The sequence below is a fragment of the Grampus griseus genome (assembly GCF_964374135.1).
Source record: "Grampus griseus genome assembly, chromosome: 11".
NCBI classification, from domain to species: domain Eukaryota; kingdom Metazoa; phylum Chordata; class Mammalia; order Artiodactyla; family Delphinidae; genus Grampus; species Grampus griseus.
In genome coordinates this window covers 30,435,813-30,457,258 of record NC_139005.1, presented here as the reverse complement: position 1 = coordinate 30,457,258, position 21,446 = coordinate 30,435,813, and the positions used below count along the sequence as shown (strand labels likewise).

General features: G+C 39.1%; 1 protein-coding gene across 10 annotated transcripts in view; it reads left to right on the top strand.

Annotated features, from left to right (window-relative positions):
• The first annotated feature begins 17,092 nt into the window (after nt 1-17,092).
• KIF21A (kinesin family member 21A) overlaps nt 17,093-21,446 on the top strand; it is a 157,296-nt gene continuing 152,942 nt past the window's right edge. For all 10 annotated transcript variants that reach the window (XM_082665015.1, XM_082665023.1, XM_082665018.1 and 7 more), the window contains exon 1: nt 17,093-17,266. In XM_082665015.1, coding sequence (XP_082521141.1) covers nt 17,223-17,266 — 44 coding nt within the window. In that variant the 5' untranslated portion in view covers nt 17,093-17,222. The remainder of the gene's footprint in view (nt 17,267-21,446) is intronic.

Below are 21,446 nucleotides of genomic sequence, written 5' to 3'. Positions count from 1 at the left end.
TTGCTATACTATTTTGTTAATGTTCTTGCCTTTGTGCATGTTCAGTAACCCCAAGGAAATAATAAATTCTGAAGGGAAAACATTGTGAGTCTCTTTCCCTGTTGTCTGCCACTTCCTGTCCCCAGTGAATTCTTATGCTAGTATTTAGTTTTGAACAAATAATGATTAGCAGCTCCAAAATTTAAAAAATAAAATTAACTACAGGGATCATAGAATTGAGAAAGACTACTAATTTTCCATGAAAATATTTTTATTCAGTAAACTCAAACACAAAGAAGAGATGCTTCCTTAAAGAACAAAAATTCAGTAAAATGATGAGACTATCTTACAGTGTTTTCAGTTTGAAAAATATTTTAATATACATTATGTATTTTAATTCTCACAACATGCTTACCTAGGGAAAGTTATATAACCATTTGAACGATGAAAATTCTGGGACCCAGAGATGTAAACTGACTTGTATAGTAATTAGTGGAGTTCAGATTCCAGCCTAAGTCTTTTAATTCCAGATCCCTGACTACTCAAGACCCAGCAGTTCGTGTATCCTTTAAAAATTTTTCATTATAGTCAAAATGCCAACCAGAGAGATTGCTATCAATTTATAGGCAGTATAGTCTAATGGTTAAAAGTGTTGACTTGAGAGTCACCTACTAACCTTGATATCTTGGTATAAGTCACTAAACCAGTCCCTCAGTTCAACTGTAAAATGCAAATGACAATATGACACCTGCCCACAAGGTTTTTATGAGAATTAAATGAGTTGATATATGTAAAGTACTAGAACGAGAGCTTGGTACATTGTAAGAAGTCTATAAGAGCACCAAACCTTTGCTGGCACTTGATATTCCATCAGAATGCCATTATTATTAATGAACTGAAGGCTAAAAAATGCTATTGGCTTATTGTTTTAGTTTGCATTTTCCTAATTATTAGTAAGGGTGAGCATCTTTTTGTGTGTGTGGTTCTTTTTGTTTTTGTTGGTAGTGTTTCTGTTGTTGTTTTTGTCTGTTTGGGGTTTTGGGGGTTTTTTTGGTATTATTTCATCTGAAGGGTCAGTTCATATCCTTCGCTCATTTGTAAATTTTGTGTGTGTGTTTTTATAATGATTTATAGGAACTTTATATAACATAATCTGGATACTAATCCTTTGTAATATAGAGTAGTATTTTTCTTTAGTTGTTACTTATTTTTAAAATTTGTTTAAGTTGTCTTTTTTGTTGTAGTTTAAAACTTTTATGTACTCAAGTTTGTCAAGGTTTTTCTTCATGGCTTTTGATTTACTTCATATGTTTTACATTTTCATTTAATATCTACATACTTTTGCTTTTTCTATGTGGGTATTTATTACCCTAGAAATTTATTTTTGTCTACAGAATGAGAGATGGTTCTCCCTTTTTCTTCCCATATGAGTAGACATCTTCACAGGAATAACCTGGAATGTGGTCATCTGTCCAGGCTTGAGCACTTGTACTTCACATCCCCCAAGATCTGCCTCTTACCTCTATTGTGGCCTCTTAAAAAATAGGAGTAGATAATCTGATCAACTCTTTCTCAGCTTTAGTTTTCTACCCTGCATTTGGAAGCTGACAGTGGGGCGGGGCATGGACATCCGGGTGAGCACCATTGAAAGGCAGTGTGAGAAGGGAGAGTGGCAATCCAGTAGGCAAGCAGGTCCTAACAGTCACTTTCTTAGCTCAGCTGCCATAACAAAATGCCACAGACTGGGAGGCTTAAACAACAGCAATTTATTTCTCACAGTTCTGGAGTTTGGGAAGTCCAAGTTCAAGATGCTGGCTGACTTAGGTGCCTAGTGAGAACTCTCTTCCTGGATTCCATATGGCTGCCTTCTTGCATGCTCACATGATCTCTTCTTTGTGCACATTGGGAGAGAAAGAAAGCATGCTTTCTGGTGTCTTTTTTATAAGGTCACTAATCCTATCATGGGGGTCCTAACTTCGTGATCTCATGTAAACCTAAATATCTTCTAAAGGTCCCATCTCTGAATACTATCATACTGGGGGCTAGGACTTAATATATAAATTGGAGGGGGACACAAATATTCAGTTGATAACAGTCACTATTACTGGGCAGTAAGTCGCTTTTTCATCCCAAACAAACTTCAGAGCTGGGCTGAGCTTCAAAAGAGGGAATGAAAATTCTCTTGACAATTCACAGCAACTGCATGCTGCCCAGAGGTTAGTCCATGGTAAAGCAGAAGTTGTGCCACTTCAGTGTGCCCACAGCAGTTGGCCCAGTGGAGACAGTTGCACTCCAGTGTGTTTGGGCATACCACTTGGCTCCACTCTCTAGCATATGGCATAGTGCCAATTATGGCTGGGATGACATGGAGCATTGTGGCTACTGTCATTCAAGGTTACCAACTGGATTCTTCTCTCAAAGTCCATGTCCTCCAGCATCTGATGCATGTTGGATACCACAACTATGGTGATAGCAGCAGGGGTCCCATGCACATGGCCTTGGTACTGCTGTCCTGGCCTTGGCCTCACCTCAGGCTTGGAGTCCCACATGGGAGGTGCAGAGCCTGGGCTTGTAGAAACATGACATTTTTAAAGCACTCCACCCACCAGTTAAAAAAAAAATTGGTATTTAGATTAACTAAGAAATTAAAATTAAAATAAGTTTTAAATAATTAGACAATATTGTTATGTGTTACCAAATAAAAGCATCAAATATGCATTAATGAGTATTTTTTGTTGTGAGAAGCATCAAAAAGTACTAATGCATTATGGTACACATATGAGTGCTTTTTTCTATGTAGACCCATAAAATTTTATTTATATCTAGCATTTGCTTCTGAGTCCAAACTCCCAGTTCAGGATATGAGAGATATTTGGCATAATGAGAATTTCCACCTATTCTTTTGTATTTTCCTGAGCTGTTTCTCAAATTACAAAATAGCAGTATTAAAATAAAACCCATGGGCACATCTACATACCCTGTACATGCAGTAAAAGGTGCTACAACTTAATTGATAAAGCTATGTTCCATGGAGAGCAGCTTTTCCGTAAGTAAAATTTGTGTTAGTTAATGTTTGGGCTTGAAGAAAGTGGCATTCATTTATCCTTTTGTTGAGTAAATACTTATTGAGCATCTATTTTGTGCTATTGCACCATGGTAGACATTGGTCGCAGAAGAGTGAACAAGACACATGGCCCATGCTTTGCTGTGAGTAGAGTTTTCAGCCAAATAGTAAAGAAAGAACAGAATACATCAAGAAGAAATAGATTTGATAGAGAACAAGGATTATGGATATGATCAAGTGGAAGTTTAAACAAGGAGGCTTAAATGGTTAAGAGGGTAGAGAACTCTGAAAAGGGCAGGGAAATCTCAGGTATGGAGATGGCAAATAGTGTGTCTTAGAAACATACATATAAAACTATTCTTTGATTTTAATTTGGAAACCACACTATTCTGTGGAATCCTTATCAGGTTCATAGAAGTAGTAAAAACTGATTGTTTTGGGGAGTACTCTTTTATTTATTTATTTTTAACATCATTATTGGAATATAATTGCTTTACAATGGTGTATTAGTTTCTGCTGTATAACAAAGTGAGTCAGCTATACGTATACATATATCCCCATATCCCCTCCCTCTTGCGTCTGCCTCCCACCCTTCCTATCCCACCCCTCTAGGTGGACACAAAGCACCAAGCTGATCTCCTTGTGCTATGCGGCTTCTTCCCACTAGCTATTTTACGTTTGGTAGTGTATATATGTCCATGCCACTCTCTCACTTCGTCCCAGCTTACACTTCCCCATCCCCGTGTCCTCAAGTCCATTTTCTACGTCTGCGACTTTATTCCTGTCCTGCCCCTAGGTTCTTCAGAACCTGTTTTTTACTTTAGATTCCATATAGATGTGTTAGCATACGGTATTTGTTTTTCTCTTTCTGACTTACTTCACTCTGTATGACAGACTCTAGGTCCATCCACCTCACTGCAAATAACTCAATTTTGTTTCTTTTTATGGCTAATATTCCATTGTATATATATGCCACATCTTCTTTATCCATTCATCTGTCAATGGATATTTAGGTTGCTTCCATGTCCCAGCTATTGTAAATAGTGCTGCAGTGAACATTGTGCCACATGACTCTTTTTGAATTCTGGTTTTCTCAGGGTATATGCTCAGTAGTGGGATTGCTGGCTCATACGGCAGTTCTATTTTTAGTTTTTTAAGGAATCTCCATACTGTTCTCCATAGTGGCTGTATCAATTTACCTTCCCACCAACAGGGCAAGAGGGTTCCCTTTTCTCCACACCCTCTCCAGCATTTGTTGTTTGTGGATTTTTTGTTGATGGCCATTCTGACCAGTGTGAGGTGATAACCTCATTGGAGTTTTGATTTGCATTTCTCTAATGATTAGCGATGTTGAGCATCCTGTCATGTGTTTGTTGGCAATCTGTATGTCTTCTTTGGAGAAATGTCTATTTAGGTCTTCTGCCCATTTTTTGATTGAGGTGTTTATTTTTTTGATATTGAGCTGCATGAGCTGTTTGTATATTTTGGAGATTAATCCTTTGTCAGTTGCTTTGTTTGCAAATATTTTCTCCCATTCTGAGGGTTGTCTTTTCATCTTGTTTATGGTTTCTTTTGCTGTGCAAAAGCTTTTGTTTCACTAGGCTCCATTTGCTTATTTTTGTTTTTATTTCCATTTTTCTAGGAGGTGGGTCAAAAAGTATCTTGCTGTGATTTATGTCATAGAGTGTTCTGCCTATGTTTTCCTCTAAGAGTTTTATAGTGTCTGGCCTTACACTTAGGTCTTTAATCCATTTTGAGTTTATTTTTGTGTATGGTGTTAGGGAGTGTTCTAATTTCATTCTTTTTTGTTGTTGTTGTTGTCGTTGTTGTTGTACGTGGCCCTCTCACTCTTGTGGACTCTCCCATTGCGGAGCACAGGCTCCGGATGCGCAGGCTCAGCAGCCATGGCTCATAGGCCCAGCTGCTCCACGGCATGTGGAATCTTCCCAGACTGGGGCACAAACCCGTGTCCCCTGCATCAGCAGGCAGACTCTCAACCACTGCGCCACCAGGGAAGCACTAATTTCATTCTTTTACTTGTAGTTGTCCAGTTTTCCCAGCACCAAGTATTCTTTTAGAAAAATGCACATGTATATAACACAGTACACTATTAGTATTTTGATTTTATGTGATCACTAAATATTTTTTTAACCAAACACTCAAATAAATATTTCCAAAATCTTAATGATATAAAAAGAATTTGAGGCTAATTTGACAGCTGTTCTGGTGCTCTGACACTGATGTGTGGAATGAATTGAAGTCAGACTGGAGTCAAAGTTGCTATTTGGGAAGAAAATGCGATAGTTTTGACAATTGCTTTAAGTTAGAGTTAATAGTTTTCTTTCATTTATGTCTTACAAATATATAATTTCTACCTCTATATTTTAATATTAGATAACCAAAGTATGTAGACACTTTAAAAATTTTATTGAAGTTTTATGTTCTTTTAAAAATTCTGCCTTATTTTTTAATAGAATATTTGCAGTATTTATATAATGTTGATGTTCTGGTTTGATAATTATAGGATATTTATATGTTATTAAATTAGGGGAGTTGAACGTATGGGAACTCTTTGTTCTATTTTTTGTAAACCTAAAATTATTTCAAAATGAAAAATTAAATATAAATGAATGTACACGCATACTCTTATGTATGTATGTGTGTGTGTATATCTCCAGAACCTGATCACTTCTCATTACCTCTATTGCTACTGGTCAGATCATTTACTGCTTAGATTACAGCAGTAGCCACCTAAACATCTCCCACATTCCACAGCTAGCTTCCCTCAGTTTATTTTCAACCCCCTGTTCAGACAGACCCTATTAAAACATAGGGAGCTATGTCATTACTTAGCTCAATGTGATCCAGTGGCATCCTATCTCACTCACCATTTCAGTGGCATACAAGATCTGCATAATAATTTGATGTTCATCTGGTTTTTTCTTCCATATACTATCACTATCCTCCACTTCTCTAATCTCATTTCACACTCTTTTCTCCCTGGCTCACTTTGCTCTGGCCATATTGGTCACTTCATTGTTCCTTAAACAAAGGTCAGACATGTTTTCACCTGAAGGTCTTTGCATTTACTGTTCCCTCTACCAGGGATGCTATTCTTCTAGTTTCCTCATGTCTCATTCCTTCGCTTCTTTCAGGTCTCTACTCAATGTCATCTTATTGAGAGTCTTTCTGATTATTTTCCTTAAAATACAAAACATTCCCACCACCTGAGCATTCTGTATACTCCTGTTTTTCTACAGCATTAAACACCACTAAACATGTATTACATTTTATTTATATTGCTTATTGTCTTTCTCTCTCCCAAAAATGCAAGCTGCATAGGGCAAAAGTTTTTGCCCATTTTGTTTTCTCCTGTATCTCCAGTGTCTGAAACCATGTTCTGCACACTGTAGACACTCAAAACATAGTTACTGAATAAATGTTTACATGAATTGGTAGTAATCACCATACAGATTGAATTTAAGCAGTGGAATAAAGTATAAAAAGAAAGGGAAAAGGACCTTGGACCAAGACTTGAGAGCTTCAAAACTTACAAACTGGGAAGTGAAGGCCTGCAAAGAAGCCCAAACTACAGTCACCTGAATTGCTGGTCTAAATGTAGAGAGTATCTCAGGAAAAATAAAAGCACAGCCAACACTTAATTGTTATTTGGAATTCAAGAACAATAAAGAAGCATCTTCAGTCATCTGTGAATATTTACTAAGTATCAAATAACATGCATTGTATTTGGAGATGTAAATATAGTGAGCTTACAATATAGTGGGAGAGATTTTTAAACAGATAAATTCAAAGAAAATTAATAACCATTTTAATTACGCCCATGTACACTGTGAATATATAAAAGAGGTCTCTGCTCTAAGCTAAGTGTGAGGGCATAAAGAAAAGAGTCTAAGAACACTTTCAAGATCGGGTAGAATTTGGCCAAAGAAATAAGGGGTAGAATGGAGATACGCTGATGAAAGTAGTTTTAAATAGGATGTCACTTAAGCACTAAAACACTTATTGAATTCATTTAATGACTTATAAGTAGGAATAAAATTTAGTTCAAATTCTTTTTTATGTTCATTATAAACTCCTCAAAGGAATAACTGTCCTCTTGCCTTCCTATCAACAATTCTTAGATCCCTGGACACCTAGCTTTCCTTTCCCCTGTCCTTTTAAAACTACTCTCTATGGTTACAATTAGCTGTGTTGAACTGATAGCTCCATTGATTCTTCCTCTGTCCTCATTCCCTTTGGTTCCTCCAGTGCCTTTATGCTTGTGTTCTACCCACCATTTGACACTGTCTCTACCTTTATTATTGTCAGATTGCTTCAACCCAAGATCTCCTTCTACAATTCACTTTCTCTTTCCTCTTTCTTCTACCAAATGAGCTCTCCCTTCCTTCCACCCAACTTGCTTGTTTTAGTTAGTAGCACTACAATTATTCTCTCAGCTGCCTATGATGAAATAAAAATCCAAATTTTAAGGCAAGACAAGAAAAATTTAAACATAAACCATTTTCTTTGCCCTTTGGCCTCCTCCCTCCCCTCTAGTGTGCATTGTGCACCTGCCTTGTGTCTTCACCAGACCTCCCCAATGGCAGAAATACATGCTCAACCTTAAAGATCGATTTTTCTACTTCTGGCACCAGCCATGTAACTCCTCAGAAGATAATATTCTTTTCTCGACCATATAAAGGGTCAGGATGACACATCTCTCGTCTTGTATGGGCAAACATCTTTGATGAATTTTATGTACAATGCCAATATGTCATTTCCTTTAAAAATATCAATTGGTGCAGAACAGACTGGTCAGATGACCTGGGGAAATACTGTGCTGCACCTAACAGAAGTTCTTAGCTTAAATATTTACTTTAGACCTTATTAATGTTACTAGCTATATTACTTGTATTCTGTCTAATTTACAAGATTGATGTTTATTGCATTACCAAATGTGTGACTGAGTCTCAAATAAAATTAACGATGATTAGGCAACTTGAAACTATTGATCAAATACATAGTTCTATAAGATCAGTGATTGTAATAGTGTAATTCTAGATATGGGAGGAAGAAATGAGAGGAAACCATTTCCTGGACCATAACGGACTAGTCCAGAGGCTTTTGGCTACTGGTAATAGGGCTTAGTCTAGGACTAGCACATGGAGTGGCCTATCAAAGAAATCCTCCCCTGATCTGGGAATTCTTAGCACAGTGGGACAAATTGGTCATGAGATGTCTCCCAAAGCTTGGTTGAAATTAAGATTGAAAGGGAGGGGACTGTAAAATAGAGAATGTTGCTCAACATCCAGTTCTACAAGAATCAAGTCATTAGCCACTGCTGTTGCTGACCTGCAATACACCCTGAAAGGAATTCAGGGTGAAGATCAGAATGAGACATTCTGTGCTCTGGGAAAACTGACAGAACTGGCCCTCAGATAGTTAGCTATTTCCAGAAGAAAATTTTATGAACTTGCATCTTCCCAATACTTAGAAAAGCACTAGAACCATTAACTAAGATGTACGTTCCTTGCAAATAACAGTGACCTTGCACCAAGATGTGTGCTTGAATGCATGTATCCACTTGGCAAAAATCACATATACACTGGCTTCCCGCTTTACCACTTCAGAAGTTCCCAGAGCTCTCTGAAAGACTGTCTCCTGGGTTATAATACTCAGGTTGGCTTAAATAAAATTTTCCATTTCTTTCTTAAACTATTAATTTTTCATAAACACCTGTATTTAGCGATAGTTCTTAAAACTATTTTATAAATTCACAATATTTAATTGAAGGACTCTCTGAGACCCTTTAATTGACATGTCTCCCTTGTTCTCCCAGTTGATGCTTGTATCTTTTTGGTGGACTCTTCATCCAGTGGTTTTCTAGTCTATGCTTGAACATTTTCAATGACAGTAAGTGTAATATCTAATCCCCTTTTATTCTTCTCCCATATTGCTAATTCCTGTTAATTCTTCCTTAAGGATGCCTTTCACTTGTAAGTCTTACTTCTCCATTTTCACCATAGTCTATTAAGATGCCTAGTTTAGGCCCTTACCATGTCATAATTAATTTATTATGATATGGTTGCCTAACTGAGTCTCCCAAATTCATCTCACAGACTTGGACCAGACTCATACTTCTTTTTAAAATTTTATTTTATTTTGCATATTTAAAAATACTGCTTCTGTCTTATTACTGTTATACTCACAAGATTTAAATGGTTTCCTATATTCTGCTTTTATCAGTCTAAACTCCTCTGCTTTCTAGGTTCTATCCACCTTACTTCTCATTGATATTGAAACACACCTTCTTTTTTGTGGTGTATGCATAAGCAAGTGTGTTCAGGGGCTGCCCTTAGCTTGTTGCTAATTTGCTGCCCATTGACATCTTATTGTGTCCATATCTCTGTTTTTAATCTTTGTTGCCACCGTCAGAAACAGAAAGAAGTCCTTTAAATACTCATTTTGGGCTAAAAAGAAAGTTTAACCACAATTTTCCTATTAGAAATGGTTTTTCCCTTTTATACTTCTGCAAAAATTGAAGAGGTGGCTTGGGATCATAAAATAAATACAAATGTCACCAGTTTCTCCTGTCTGGGAGGGCTTTCTTGGTGGAGTCTACTGTGAAATAGCTGTTTTCAGATCAAATCAAGGAAATAAGAGCAGAGTTGGATACCGATTTAAGTAAAGCATCTTACAAGTTTAACTTGTGTGTTTTCCCTTAAAAAGCACTGATTCTACCAAATGGGTACCTTTATTGAGATAAAGCTAAGCGTACGTTTATTGCAAAAGTTGATGAAATATTTGTCATATAAATTATAATTAACCTTAACTTCATATTTTTAATTGCTGTAGGTCTTTTAAAAATAGAATAAGGATGAAAAATCCAGAACTTCATTAATCTTTTGGTTTCAGGGTATCCAGAACCATGAGAATTTGAAAAATACCCATTTGGAGGTAACAAGAAAAGAAAATGTTTAGAAAAAAGAAAACAAAGGCAGGAATTTCAATCAACAGATACAGGAAAAGAAAGGCGGTATTGATGAATAAATAAGAGGATGGGCTAGTGAATGGTGAAATGTTCTCAATTAGAAATAACTAATAAAATTATCTTTTGGTGATTCAGTTCTATAATATTCCAAAATTAAAAAAAAAAAACACACAAGCAATGAGGTTCTAATGAAAGACTATCCCAAACTGCTTATCAAGTTCAGTCCTGCCCAGTTAGAAAAAAACACACTCCTCTTACTAGCTTGGCTCAAGATGTTGGCTCAAGACCAGCATGACTTAATAGCTGTAATTTGCATTTGAATGCAATTAACTGGGCCAGTACTTTGGGGTAATCAAGCTGCCTGCAAATACACATATGCTGCAAACTCAAAAAAAGTCCTAGTGCTGGAGAGAAGAGTATTCTTTGAATTCTTCTTAGATTTAGTACTCAGGTCCAAGACTTCATATGCAATTTTAGGTTTCAAACTCTGATTTTAAGTGTGAACAATGAAATTTAACCTTTATCTAGTTGTTTATTCTTAATAAAGAGAAGTTTAGCTACCTGCCATTTTTTTCTCTTTAAAGAGTAATTTCACTGTTTCTGTAAAAGTGATTTGTTATTTTTAAATTTTCAAGAAAGATACAAAGAAAGAAAAAAATCATTCAAACCTTATTTTCCACGCAGAAATAACTCTCACCAATATTTAAAATAAACGTAAATGAAAAAAATGTATATAGGTAAAAGTTTGATTTTTTAGTAATGTTATGTCATTCAAAATAAATTTACAAGATGTTAAACTGCTTTCATCATGAGATAAACTACTACTATAAGTATTTAAGCTTGCCTTGCATTACTTTCCAGTTATATATTCTTCATATGCAAACACTTGTAGTGTAGGCTGAGATTTTCTAAGCCCAAAGAATAAAATATATAGTGAAACTAACAGTGAAGAGCAAAGAGGCCAGAACAGAGAGTCAAGATGCCTGGATTTTTATTTAGCTCTGCTACTAATTTACTGTGTAATATGTGTGTGTATTGGGAGGAGGGGAAACTGGTACGGTGGTCAGTTCTGTCAGGAACTGTCTCCTTATCTGTAAAATGAAAGGAGTGAACTAGAATTGTAAAATGTCCTCCATCTCCAAAATTAATGAAACCTTGCTTACATTTGCTGGGCTCAGGTGTTCTGGTTTCCTTCCTGATAGTTTGAACACCACTTTTCATAGACACCATGGTCAGGAAACAGTCTCTCAGAGAACCATAACCAATGGGCAGCAGATGATCTACAATGAATACTTGTTCTGTATTGAAATAAAAGCATAGCATGCCCTTCTTCTGGTAATCGCTGACTTATACAAGTAAGCATTGGCTGCACTCTTGAATTTTCCACAAATTCTGCCCGTTAGGAATTTATGATGTAGTTGAGGAGTTAAAAAGTAATAATTATAACAAAACAAAGACATACATGAAGTACAACAGAGATTTGGCAGAAGAAAAATATCATACATCTGGTCCAGAGGAGGAGTGAAATCAGGAAAAGTCTGAAGAAAGAGGTAATTTTTGAGTTGGGCCTGAAATATAGACAAGATTTTAACAGTTAGAGTTGTTGGGGAGGCTTCTGTTTCCTCACATGTAAAATGGAGGTAGTAATTGTACCCACTTTCCAGAGTCATTGAAAGAATCAAGTGAAATAATGCATGCTAGCCACTTAGCACATTGCACTGGCAAGGTGGAAAAGCCCTATAAATGCTTTCCATTGTTATTAATAGGGAAAATGTATAAAACAAAATGAGTCATGAAGGAAAATTGATATTTCTGATTATGGTATTAAGGATTAGTTTTCTTAAGGTTTTTTCCCAAAAAGATTTCTGAGGAGATATTTGTCTAGGCATGCTCTTCCAAAGCCAGTTGTTTGCATATGGAGTTGTAATCAGTACTATTTCTTTTAGTCTTTCTGCTAGCAGCAAAAAGGAAGTAGCAAATAACTTTTAATGACTGATTAGAATGTGGACACCAGAGAAAACACAGGGTAGATAGCCTAGAGGGAAAAAAAACTGGTGATAGTTGCCCTCATGAATGTTGTAGCTTCCTTTTGGATGCTTGTTTAGGGTGTGCTAGAATGTATCTTTTGCCCAAATACACCTTAGACAGGTGCAGCTAAAGCATCAGTACCTGCTTTGTAAAACAATTCATATTTACAAATGTATTTATATTATATATTATATATGTATGTAGCTCTTTTTATAGCTAGCTTTATTGTGTACATATTGTGAGTTAGTGCTGTGATTAACATATGATAAGCGAAGCTCTCAATCTACAAAACAACTCCATAAGGCAGAAAATACATTACTTGGGGCTTCCCTGGTGGCGCAGTGGTTAAGAGTCTGCCTCCTAATGCAGGGGACACGGGTTCGAGCCCTGGTCCGGGAGGATCCCGCATGCCGTGGAGCAACTAAGCCCATGAGCCACAACTGAAGCCCGCGCACCTAGAGCCTGTGCTTCGCAACCAGAGAGGCCACTGCGGTGAGAGGCCAGCGCACAGCTGCGAAGATTAGCCCCCGCTCACCGCAACTGGAGAAAGACCGTGTGCAGCAATGAAGACCTAATGCAGCCAAAAATAAATAAATAAAAATTAAAAAAAATTAAAATACATTACTTACATACAAGAAACATCTTGCCCAAACTCACATAGTCACTCAGCTAATATTTAATGACCTGTACTGTGTGTCAGATACATGTTGTAGGAGCTACAGATACAACAGTGAATAAAACAGAGAAGATCCCTGCCATCTTAGAACTCAAATTCAAATGGAGGGAGGCAGACCATAAATGAGAAATAAACAAAAAGCAAGAAAATACCAGTTAGTGATAAGGGCTATGAAGAAATAAAATAGTGATGTGATAGTGAGTAACTGGGGGTACAGTGCTGGTTTCATGGGTAAGCAATCAGTGCAGCTACACAGGGCCCTGTGCTTAGAGGGACCCTACTTTTGTTTAATGCCCTGTTAGCACTGTCTTGAAATTCTTAATAATTTTATCTTTGAATTTGTTTTGTAAAGGAGGTCTGATAAGACAGTGGAGCATGTGGGTAAGTAGAGGACATATGTGCAATACCCATAACCTCCATTCCTTGGTACACCATTCTCATAGCTTTTGTGATGCCCTGTGAGCACAGAATCTTGGTTGATGCACGATGTATGGAAGTTAAGTAAGATTCAAAGCCAGGACAAGTACGAGTTAAACGTGTTACATCTATGACTGACTAAGCAGGGAAGCTGACACCTTGAAAGACCATGCTTCCCCTCAAACCAGAACTTGCTTCAAATGCAAAAGAAGGCAATGGCATTCTAAGAAGCACATTGAACAAGAACCCTATCTTATTTCTTATTTACACTTCCCTGTAGCTGCCAACCACTGACTCTGAAAATGATGACATAAAAGGTAAAGAAAGACAGGGAAAGGTAGTTCCTCTTCCTTTCAGTTCTTCCTTATTCATCTGCAAGCCAAAGGTGAGAAATTGTTAGTAGAATGTGGGTATATCAAGAAGTAAAATAAAAACAGTTGAGTTAGTTTTGTGTAATGTTTCCATGGTTCAGTTAAGAATCAAATTCACATGCATGTATGAACTACACAACAGGAATTGTATAATTTATAATTCCACATATGCGTTAAGTGCTTTTCTATTCATACTTAAAGCTGGCATTGAACAATAAAAGATGAATGGTAAAATTATGCCAATAATTAAAAAATTTAATTTTTCTTTATGGAAAATGACATTAATAGTGTTTTTACTTACTATTTAATGGGAGAGCTCAGAAGAAAGGAAAAAGCTTTTTATTTTAATATCTTTAACTACATTATTATATTGCTTTCATAATAAGACACTGCATTTTTACTTTGCGCTGGGCCATGCAAATCATGTGAGCTGGCCTTATGGGAGTGCTACTTTAGATTGAATTATCAGGAGAGGTCCCTCTGAGGAGATTGCACTTAAACTGATACCTAAAAGACCAAAAGAAGCCAACTATGGGAAGATTCAGGGAAAGAACATTCCAGGTAGAGGGACTAGTTAGTGGGAATGTCCTAAGGCAGGAAAAAACTTTGTTTTCAAGAAACAGAAAGAAGGCCAGTTTCACTGAAAAGTAGCTGTTAAAACTTGGAGTGGCAAAAGATAAGGTTAGAGTTTGGAGAGGCCAGAGTGTGAAGAGCCTTAAAATCCAGAATTTATTCTACTTGTTTTAGTTAGCCATTGGAAAGTTTCAGGCAGAGTAATAACATAAATGACTTATGTTTTAAAAGATCACTTTTTTGCAGTGTGGATGCAAGAGTGGACTCAGGGAGATCATCCTGAGTGGTCTATACCTAAAGAATTCCTCACCCTTCCAGATGGAATTTATCATACTCTTGTCATAATTTCTATTATTGCACTTATGGATTTTCAAATTTGTCTCCCTGAACTAGACTGTAAGACACTCTTAATTCTCTTCATATCACTAGTGTCCAGCATTGTTTGCATATTGCAGCTGCTTATTAAATATTTATTGAGTGAATAATTGGGAAAGGATTTTTTGCTCTTATGGTAAAAGCTCTTTCCTCAGAATTTTCTTCAAGTTAAGATAATTAATTAATTAGGTGAGCCATAAGGAAAGGGGTTATAGCAGCCATAAGGAATCTGAAGTAAATACAAAATATACACTTGATTTATAAATTTTGAAATTTGGGAGAAAAATACTGACTGAGTCATCAATAGGAATTTGAATTTTTATACTAACTTCCTGAACCCACGTGCAACACGTACCCAAAGACACAGCTATTATTGGTGCTAATGTTTTGGCCAGATGTTCCAGACTGATGGCTTGGGATTGAAGTTGGCCTGAGACCTATTTTGATTGGTTTGCATGGTATGTAGATATGGTGCTGAATTAGTTATTGATATTTAAAACTAAGGAATTTTCACATAAAAGTCTGACTTTTCTCTATTTCTTTTTTGCCATACGTGGCCCTCTCACTGTTGTGGATGCTCCCATTGCGGAGCACAGGCTCCGGATGCTCAGGCTCAGCGGCCATGGCTCACGGGCCCAGCTGCTCCGCGGCATGTGGGATCTTCCCGGACCGGGTCACGAACCCGTGTCCCCTGCATCGGCAGGCAGACTCTCAACCACTGTGCCACCAGGGAAGCCCTCTCTATTTCTTGAGAAGTAACAAACATACAAGCAAACAAAAAGCTTGGAGGCATTGGGTCTGCATTCCAGCTGGCCACAGCCAAGGAGGGCCACTGCCTTTGCAAGAAGCCTATGTTCTCTATTTTTTCACAATCTGCCTGCTCCACTCACTTAAATTACCTGCCTGGATTCTGGTGGTATTTGTGTTTGTGACAGCTCCTACTGAAACATGTATGTACTGGTATTATTCTAAATGAGAATTTTTTTAATATAATAAGTTCTTAAATTATACATATTTCTCTTTAGTTTTCTTGCTAAGTTTGCTTGGCTTTACTTGCCTTCCTTGTAGCTTTTATCAATTTGAGAACCAAGGTGGCCAGTCCAGATCCACCCAGATGTGGGACTGCCAGGGAAGGAGGAAATGGTGTTTTGATTTGCTGATAGACAAATACTGAGGAAGGGGAGGTTCTCCAGAGGGCAGGAGAGCTTTGCCACCAATTTGATCTGCAGAGGGTATTCACCATCTCTGCCCTCTTTACCTCCTAGTTACGTCTGTTAAGACTCAGGAGTATTGAGGTTAAGGGATGGAATAAATTTAAAACTTCTATAATTATATATCACATAGGCCTTCACTTAAGATCATTAAATACTTCTTGTTTGTCCCAATCTGTGCTGCTGTTATCTCTGCTGATAAGGATGATTACGTGTGCCATTTTAGATTGTAGGTACTTGGGACAGTGTCTTTATTTGGATGGTGCCATTTAATGTATTATACTATTTTGTAGGAACCCACATGTTTATTTAGAGAAATGTATGGGGCAGCCCACAAAAGATACTCTGTGGCAAAGCTAATAAAGGCTGTTTCCACAGAGCTATCTAAAGGAATGGGGAAGCACAATAGCCACAAGCAGAAACCACAATGGGTCAATGTTGATAGAATCCCTGGATTGGGAGGTGCTTTTTGAAGGCCAGAAGGGAAAGAAAGTCCGTTGAGAAGGATTTACTACACAGCAGGTCTTGGTGGATATTCAGTTCTGGGAACTCTTGGCAGTACCAGGGTGCAGTTCATTTACCAGTGTACAAATGGTTTAACAGAAAGGCATTCAAGATTCCATCATTTCCATAGCCCACACGGGCTGGTAAATGGGCGATGGACTGCAGAATCCAGCTGCCCAGAGGCAGTGGCCAAATCCGGGATCCGGTTTAGTATGAATGACTGACTCCTGGGAAGGAGAACGTTCATAGGGGGCTGGGGATAGGGGTCAGAGTCCAAGCTGGAGAGAGGACAATAAGCTAAGGGTGGAAACAAAGGCGAACCAGAGCGGCAGCTGGCAGATTGCTGGCGCTCCGCTGGGGAATCAAGCTTTGCTTTTAGAAAAGAGGCAGGCTGCAGCAGGGCGGGCTCTAGCCGCAGCATTCTCAGAAGAGCCTGCAAGGGCGCAGAGCTCGTCGCCCTGGGGCGTGGGCAGCTCGCGGCCGGCATCCCTCCCCCCCGCGCGCCTCCGGGCCAGCAGCGCCTGGCAGTGCCCGCCTAGGGCAGGGCGGGGCGCAGGCCGGGCAGCGCTAGGTGGGGCCGGCAGCTAGGCCGCCGTTGACACAGTGCGGGGCCAGCAGCCCGGAGAGCCCGGGCGGGTGTGGCGCGTTCAGCCCGGCCGCCCGCAGGCCGCGTCCCCATCAGAGGGGGCAGGGCGCACTCGCCCGTCCAGCAGGAGGCCCCTGAGCGGCCTGCTGGCTCCGCCGCCGCCGCCGCGCTAGCCATTCAGCGCGCCGCGTCTCCGCCCCAGTGCTGGGGGCTGAGCTGGGGAGAAGGGGCGGGCACCCGCGAGCAGTGAATCACCTCCTCCTCCTTCTGCCTCAGCGCTGCTGCCGCCACCTTTCCATTCAGTCGCCCAACATGGCTGGAGCGCGGCGGAGGTGAGCCGTCCGCCCCCTGCAGCTCCAGCCTCCTGCGCGCGACCGCCGCGGCTCCGGCGGCGCCTCAGTTCTGCGGTGCAGAGGCCCAGGGGCCCGGTTGTCGCCTGCCGCCGGCATGTGGGGCGCCCCGGACGAGAGCTCTGTGCGGGTGGCTGTCAGGTGAGGACGGACGCGGCGGCGGGCGGGCTGCGGGCGCGGCGAGGATCTGCTCTGGCCCGGGTCACCGGCCGCCGCGCTGTGGAGATCTGAGAGGTGGCCCGGCGGGGGCCCGGCGGCTCTGGAAACCGAGGCGACGGGTCTCCTCCGGCCTGGCGCGCGCGGCCGAGTGCTGGCTGGGAAACCTCCCGCCCTCGGGCCCCGGGAGTTTGCAGGTGACTGGCAGCTGCGCGGCGCCCGGTCCCGGGGGCGCCTGACTCCTCTAGGGGGAGAAGCCGTCGCCGCCCGCACCAGCCGGGTCGCGCCCCCGAGGAACAGTTGCCTCAGGTTCGGCCGCCTTGGGCGATCGCCTGTCTGGCGTTGCCCGGAGGAGCTGCCCCTCTCCTGGGCTGTGGTTCTCTTCTTATATTTGTAGCGTGACTGTCTTGACGTGTACCTGCAACTCCGGCCTTCGGAGGCAGGAGACAAAGCCTTACAATGGTGGGGGTCTAGATTTCTGTGCAAATGGACGTCTCGTTAAGCATCGGCGGGGACTAGATAGCACCAGCGTGTGGGTATTGAAGACATTTCTGGCGCTGGAAGGGATATTATATTTAAGGGAAAATTCCCTGGTGCTAGGTCTGTAGAAGGAAGAAAACTCCTCAGCAAGTGTAAGGGTTAAATGGGTGACTGGCTGAGAAAGAAACATACTGAGGTTCAGCAGGGTGGTTACAATATAAAATTACATATGCCTGGGTGAGAGTTTTGAAATACTACATACATCAAAATTGTAATTTGGTCAAGGACAGATACACGAGTATTGAATGTAATTTGGATTGTTGATACATATCAAGAAGCAGAGCTCTGACAGTTGCTCATGGAAAATTGCAACATCATCGCTGAAATATTAATGAAGCATTCATGGTAGAGTAAGTGGCGTTGCTTTTATAGCGCTTATAGTCTGTGAATTCGTTTCTCTTTATGTATACATTAAAGATTTATAAAAATAATCTGTCCTCTGAGAAATTATTTTTTAAAATTTTCTACCCTTGTAGTCTTTCTGAAAAGTTATTCTTAAAATCCTATCATGTCAGTATTTCTATAGCTATTTTAGTGACAAATCTTGGTTAGGTATAGAAATGGTAGTTTTATGTATACTTTGTTTCTTTAATCATCTAAAGAATAAAATGAATTATATATATTTTTTTCATTCCCTTTACAGACCAGGAGATGGCCACCCATGGAGGTGACTGTTTTATGACTGTTTAGAACCACCTGTTATAAAGCTTTTGAAGTTTTAATTTGGCCTTCTTGGTTATTCTAGGGCTACTTATCCAATTGCTGGATTAGTTTGTTTCTCCTGTTTACTGCTACTACCTCTCTTTTGGCCTTTTAATGCTTATTAGTGACTGTACATGGCAGATGAAGGGGAGAGAGAAAGAGGAAACCCAGTAAGATGCAGTTTTGTTAATTAGCAGGTTTGGTCAAGGAGGGTAAAGAAGAAGCATAAAATAGTAATGAAAACAAACATAAAAGAAAATTGGCTGTCAGAGAAACTGTTGTTAGAGAGTTAATATTTTTTTAATCTGTGAATTCTCTAGAATATCACAGGGCAGTTTGTTGACCATGCTTTTAAAACTGACGCTGCTTGCAGTGGAGATTAACAGAGACATGAATCACCCTAAAGTGATGTTGACAGATAAATAACTTATACTTGGTTTTGGTATGCATGTTAGCACTTTTTTAAGGGAATATGTGTGGGTCTGTTTTTTGGGGAAAGACTTTATAAAAACACTTTGTGAAGTAAGCCACATTGTGAGGATCTTTTTTTTTTCCATTAAATACATTGTCTGAATAGATTGACTCTCTAAACTTACTTTGCATAGGATAAAAATAGCTTATATAGCACTTTGGCATTTATAAAGTGTATGGACATATGTTTTCATTTAAAACAAATATTTATTGAACATAAAATCCCGTCTCTGTTGTCCTAATTTCTGAGTTAAAAATAGCTATAATTATTGGACACATAGTATGTGCCAGGGTCAGTGCTGTGTGTTAAGATGTTTTACATCCTGTGAAATTGCATTTATTCATCATAACAATCTTTGACTTAGGTCCTGTTATTATTATGGCCATTTTATAGGTGAGACACAGAAAGATTAGGTAACCTTCCCCAAGTTAAACTGGTAACAAGTGGCAGAAACAGAGCTCTAACCCAGACAGCTTGACTCTAGAGCTCAAGTTCTTAACCATTAAATCTACATAGGCGTGAGGCAAGAACATGCTTTGCAAAACTTTACTTGGCTTAAGGTCACTTGCCTCTTCCTGGTTCTGAACTAGTTTAATTACAAATGAATGACTTTGACAGGATATTCATACCTCGATATTCCTAGAAAAGTTAGAGCTCAGAAAGGAGGAAACTGAACTTACCTAAACTATTTCCTCCGATTTTTTAATCTTTCCTGTGACCTCCAGTCTTACCTTCCAGTTTGTGATAGTCTTCATCAGCAGGATAAATAAAGCAATACATAGACACAAATGATCAGAGCACTTGACTTACTTTTCCCCTTCAATGAATAATGTAATAACAAATAATAGAGTTGACTCTACTTATGTAAATGCACAGTGCCCTAGAGGTTCTTGTGTTTAATTAGATATGGAGACTTATCAGTATGTTAAAGCTGATGACTCTATTTTAGGTTTCTCAAATAAGTGCATGGGTCATATACAGCTTTGGGGAAAAGAAGTTAAACAGAAAGTTTCTCATTTAGGAAGAACATTTTAAATTCAATTTCTGAAAATGCCTTTTGGCAGAGTATATCTGAGGTGTTCTGTAGGGTATCTTTCATTGTGGTAGGTATGAATTCAGATCACCCTCCCTGCCCCGCTATCTAACCCCCTGTGGCTATCGGGCACTTGAATTATGATTAATACTGTAACTGAACCAAACCTGGTTCCACTTTCCCAGTGCACAGCAAAGCCAATTTACTGACACCAGGTTGTGGTGAAGTAAAGTACAGCTTATTGCAAGGCATACCCACTCTGGGGCCAAGCAAGGAGAATGGGCAGCTCATGCTCAAAAGACCCAAAGTCCCTGATGGCTTTCAGGGAAGGGTGTTTAAAGGCAAGGTGAGGGAGAGGGTCTCAGGGTGTGTGATCAGTTGTGGATATCTTTCTGATTGGTTGGTGGTGAGGTAACAGGGTGGTATTTCAGGAGTTAACATCATCAACCTTCTGGTTCCAACCGGCCTGGGGTCTACCTGCTTGTGGTCAGCATGCAGTTAATTTCCTTCACCTGGTGGGGGTTTTAGTATCTGTAAAACTACTCAGGGATATGGCTCAGAATATTATCTATAGCCCTTGAGGAACTAAGGGCCCTTGACTTTGTTTTAATAAAAATAAAACTGTTATTATTTTGTCTTGCTTGACTCTTTTCCTTTGTATCTGCATTAGTCTGATTAAATATGCTCTTTGGAACTTGGGGAAGGCCTAGGAGGCTAAAGCTTTTCTACAAACAAGAGGCCAGGGACATGGGGAGGGGTGTCTGTCCCTGGGAAGACCCTGCAGGGTCCTGCTTGGTTTCACCACAACTGAGAAACTAAATTTTAATTTTTATTTAATTTTAGTTAAATTTAAAAGCTGTCCTTCATTTAGTTTTTGGAAAACTTCTAGGTATGCTTGGAACAATGTGGCTATGTGGACCTATTTTTTATCTGTAAAGTTTATGAAATGTAAATACTTATAAAGTATTTCTGATGAAAATTTAGCCTCCTAATTGACATGTATTGTCTGTGTAATATATATATTCATAAATCATATATATATATGACTTAAAAAACTTAGTGTGAAAAATATATCAATCTTTATATTACATGTTAAAATGATAGTGTTTTGATATGTTGAGTTAAATAAAATATTAAAATTAATTTCATCTATCTCTTTTTCCTTTTTTAAAATATGGCTACCAGAAATTTTAAAATTAAATATAATGTTGCTACCATTATATTTCTATTGGATAGTGCTGCTCTATAGTTTAAAAAAATGTGAGGAAGAAGTATAGAATAAAAATGTTCATAGCCACCACATCATAGATCTGGTATTTTCTGTAGATCAAGAAAATACCAAAATATTGGGTGTCTGTTTTTAGAGTGGTTATATATACACATACACACATATCTATGCACGTATGTATGTGTAAGAT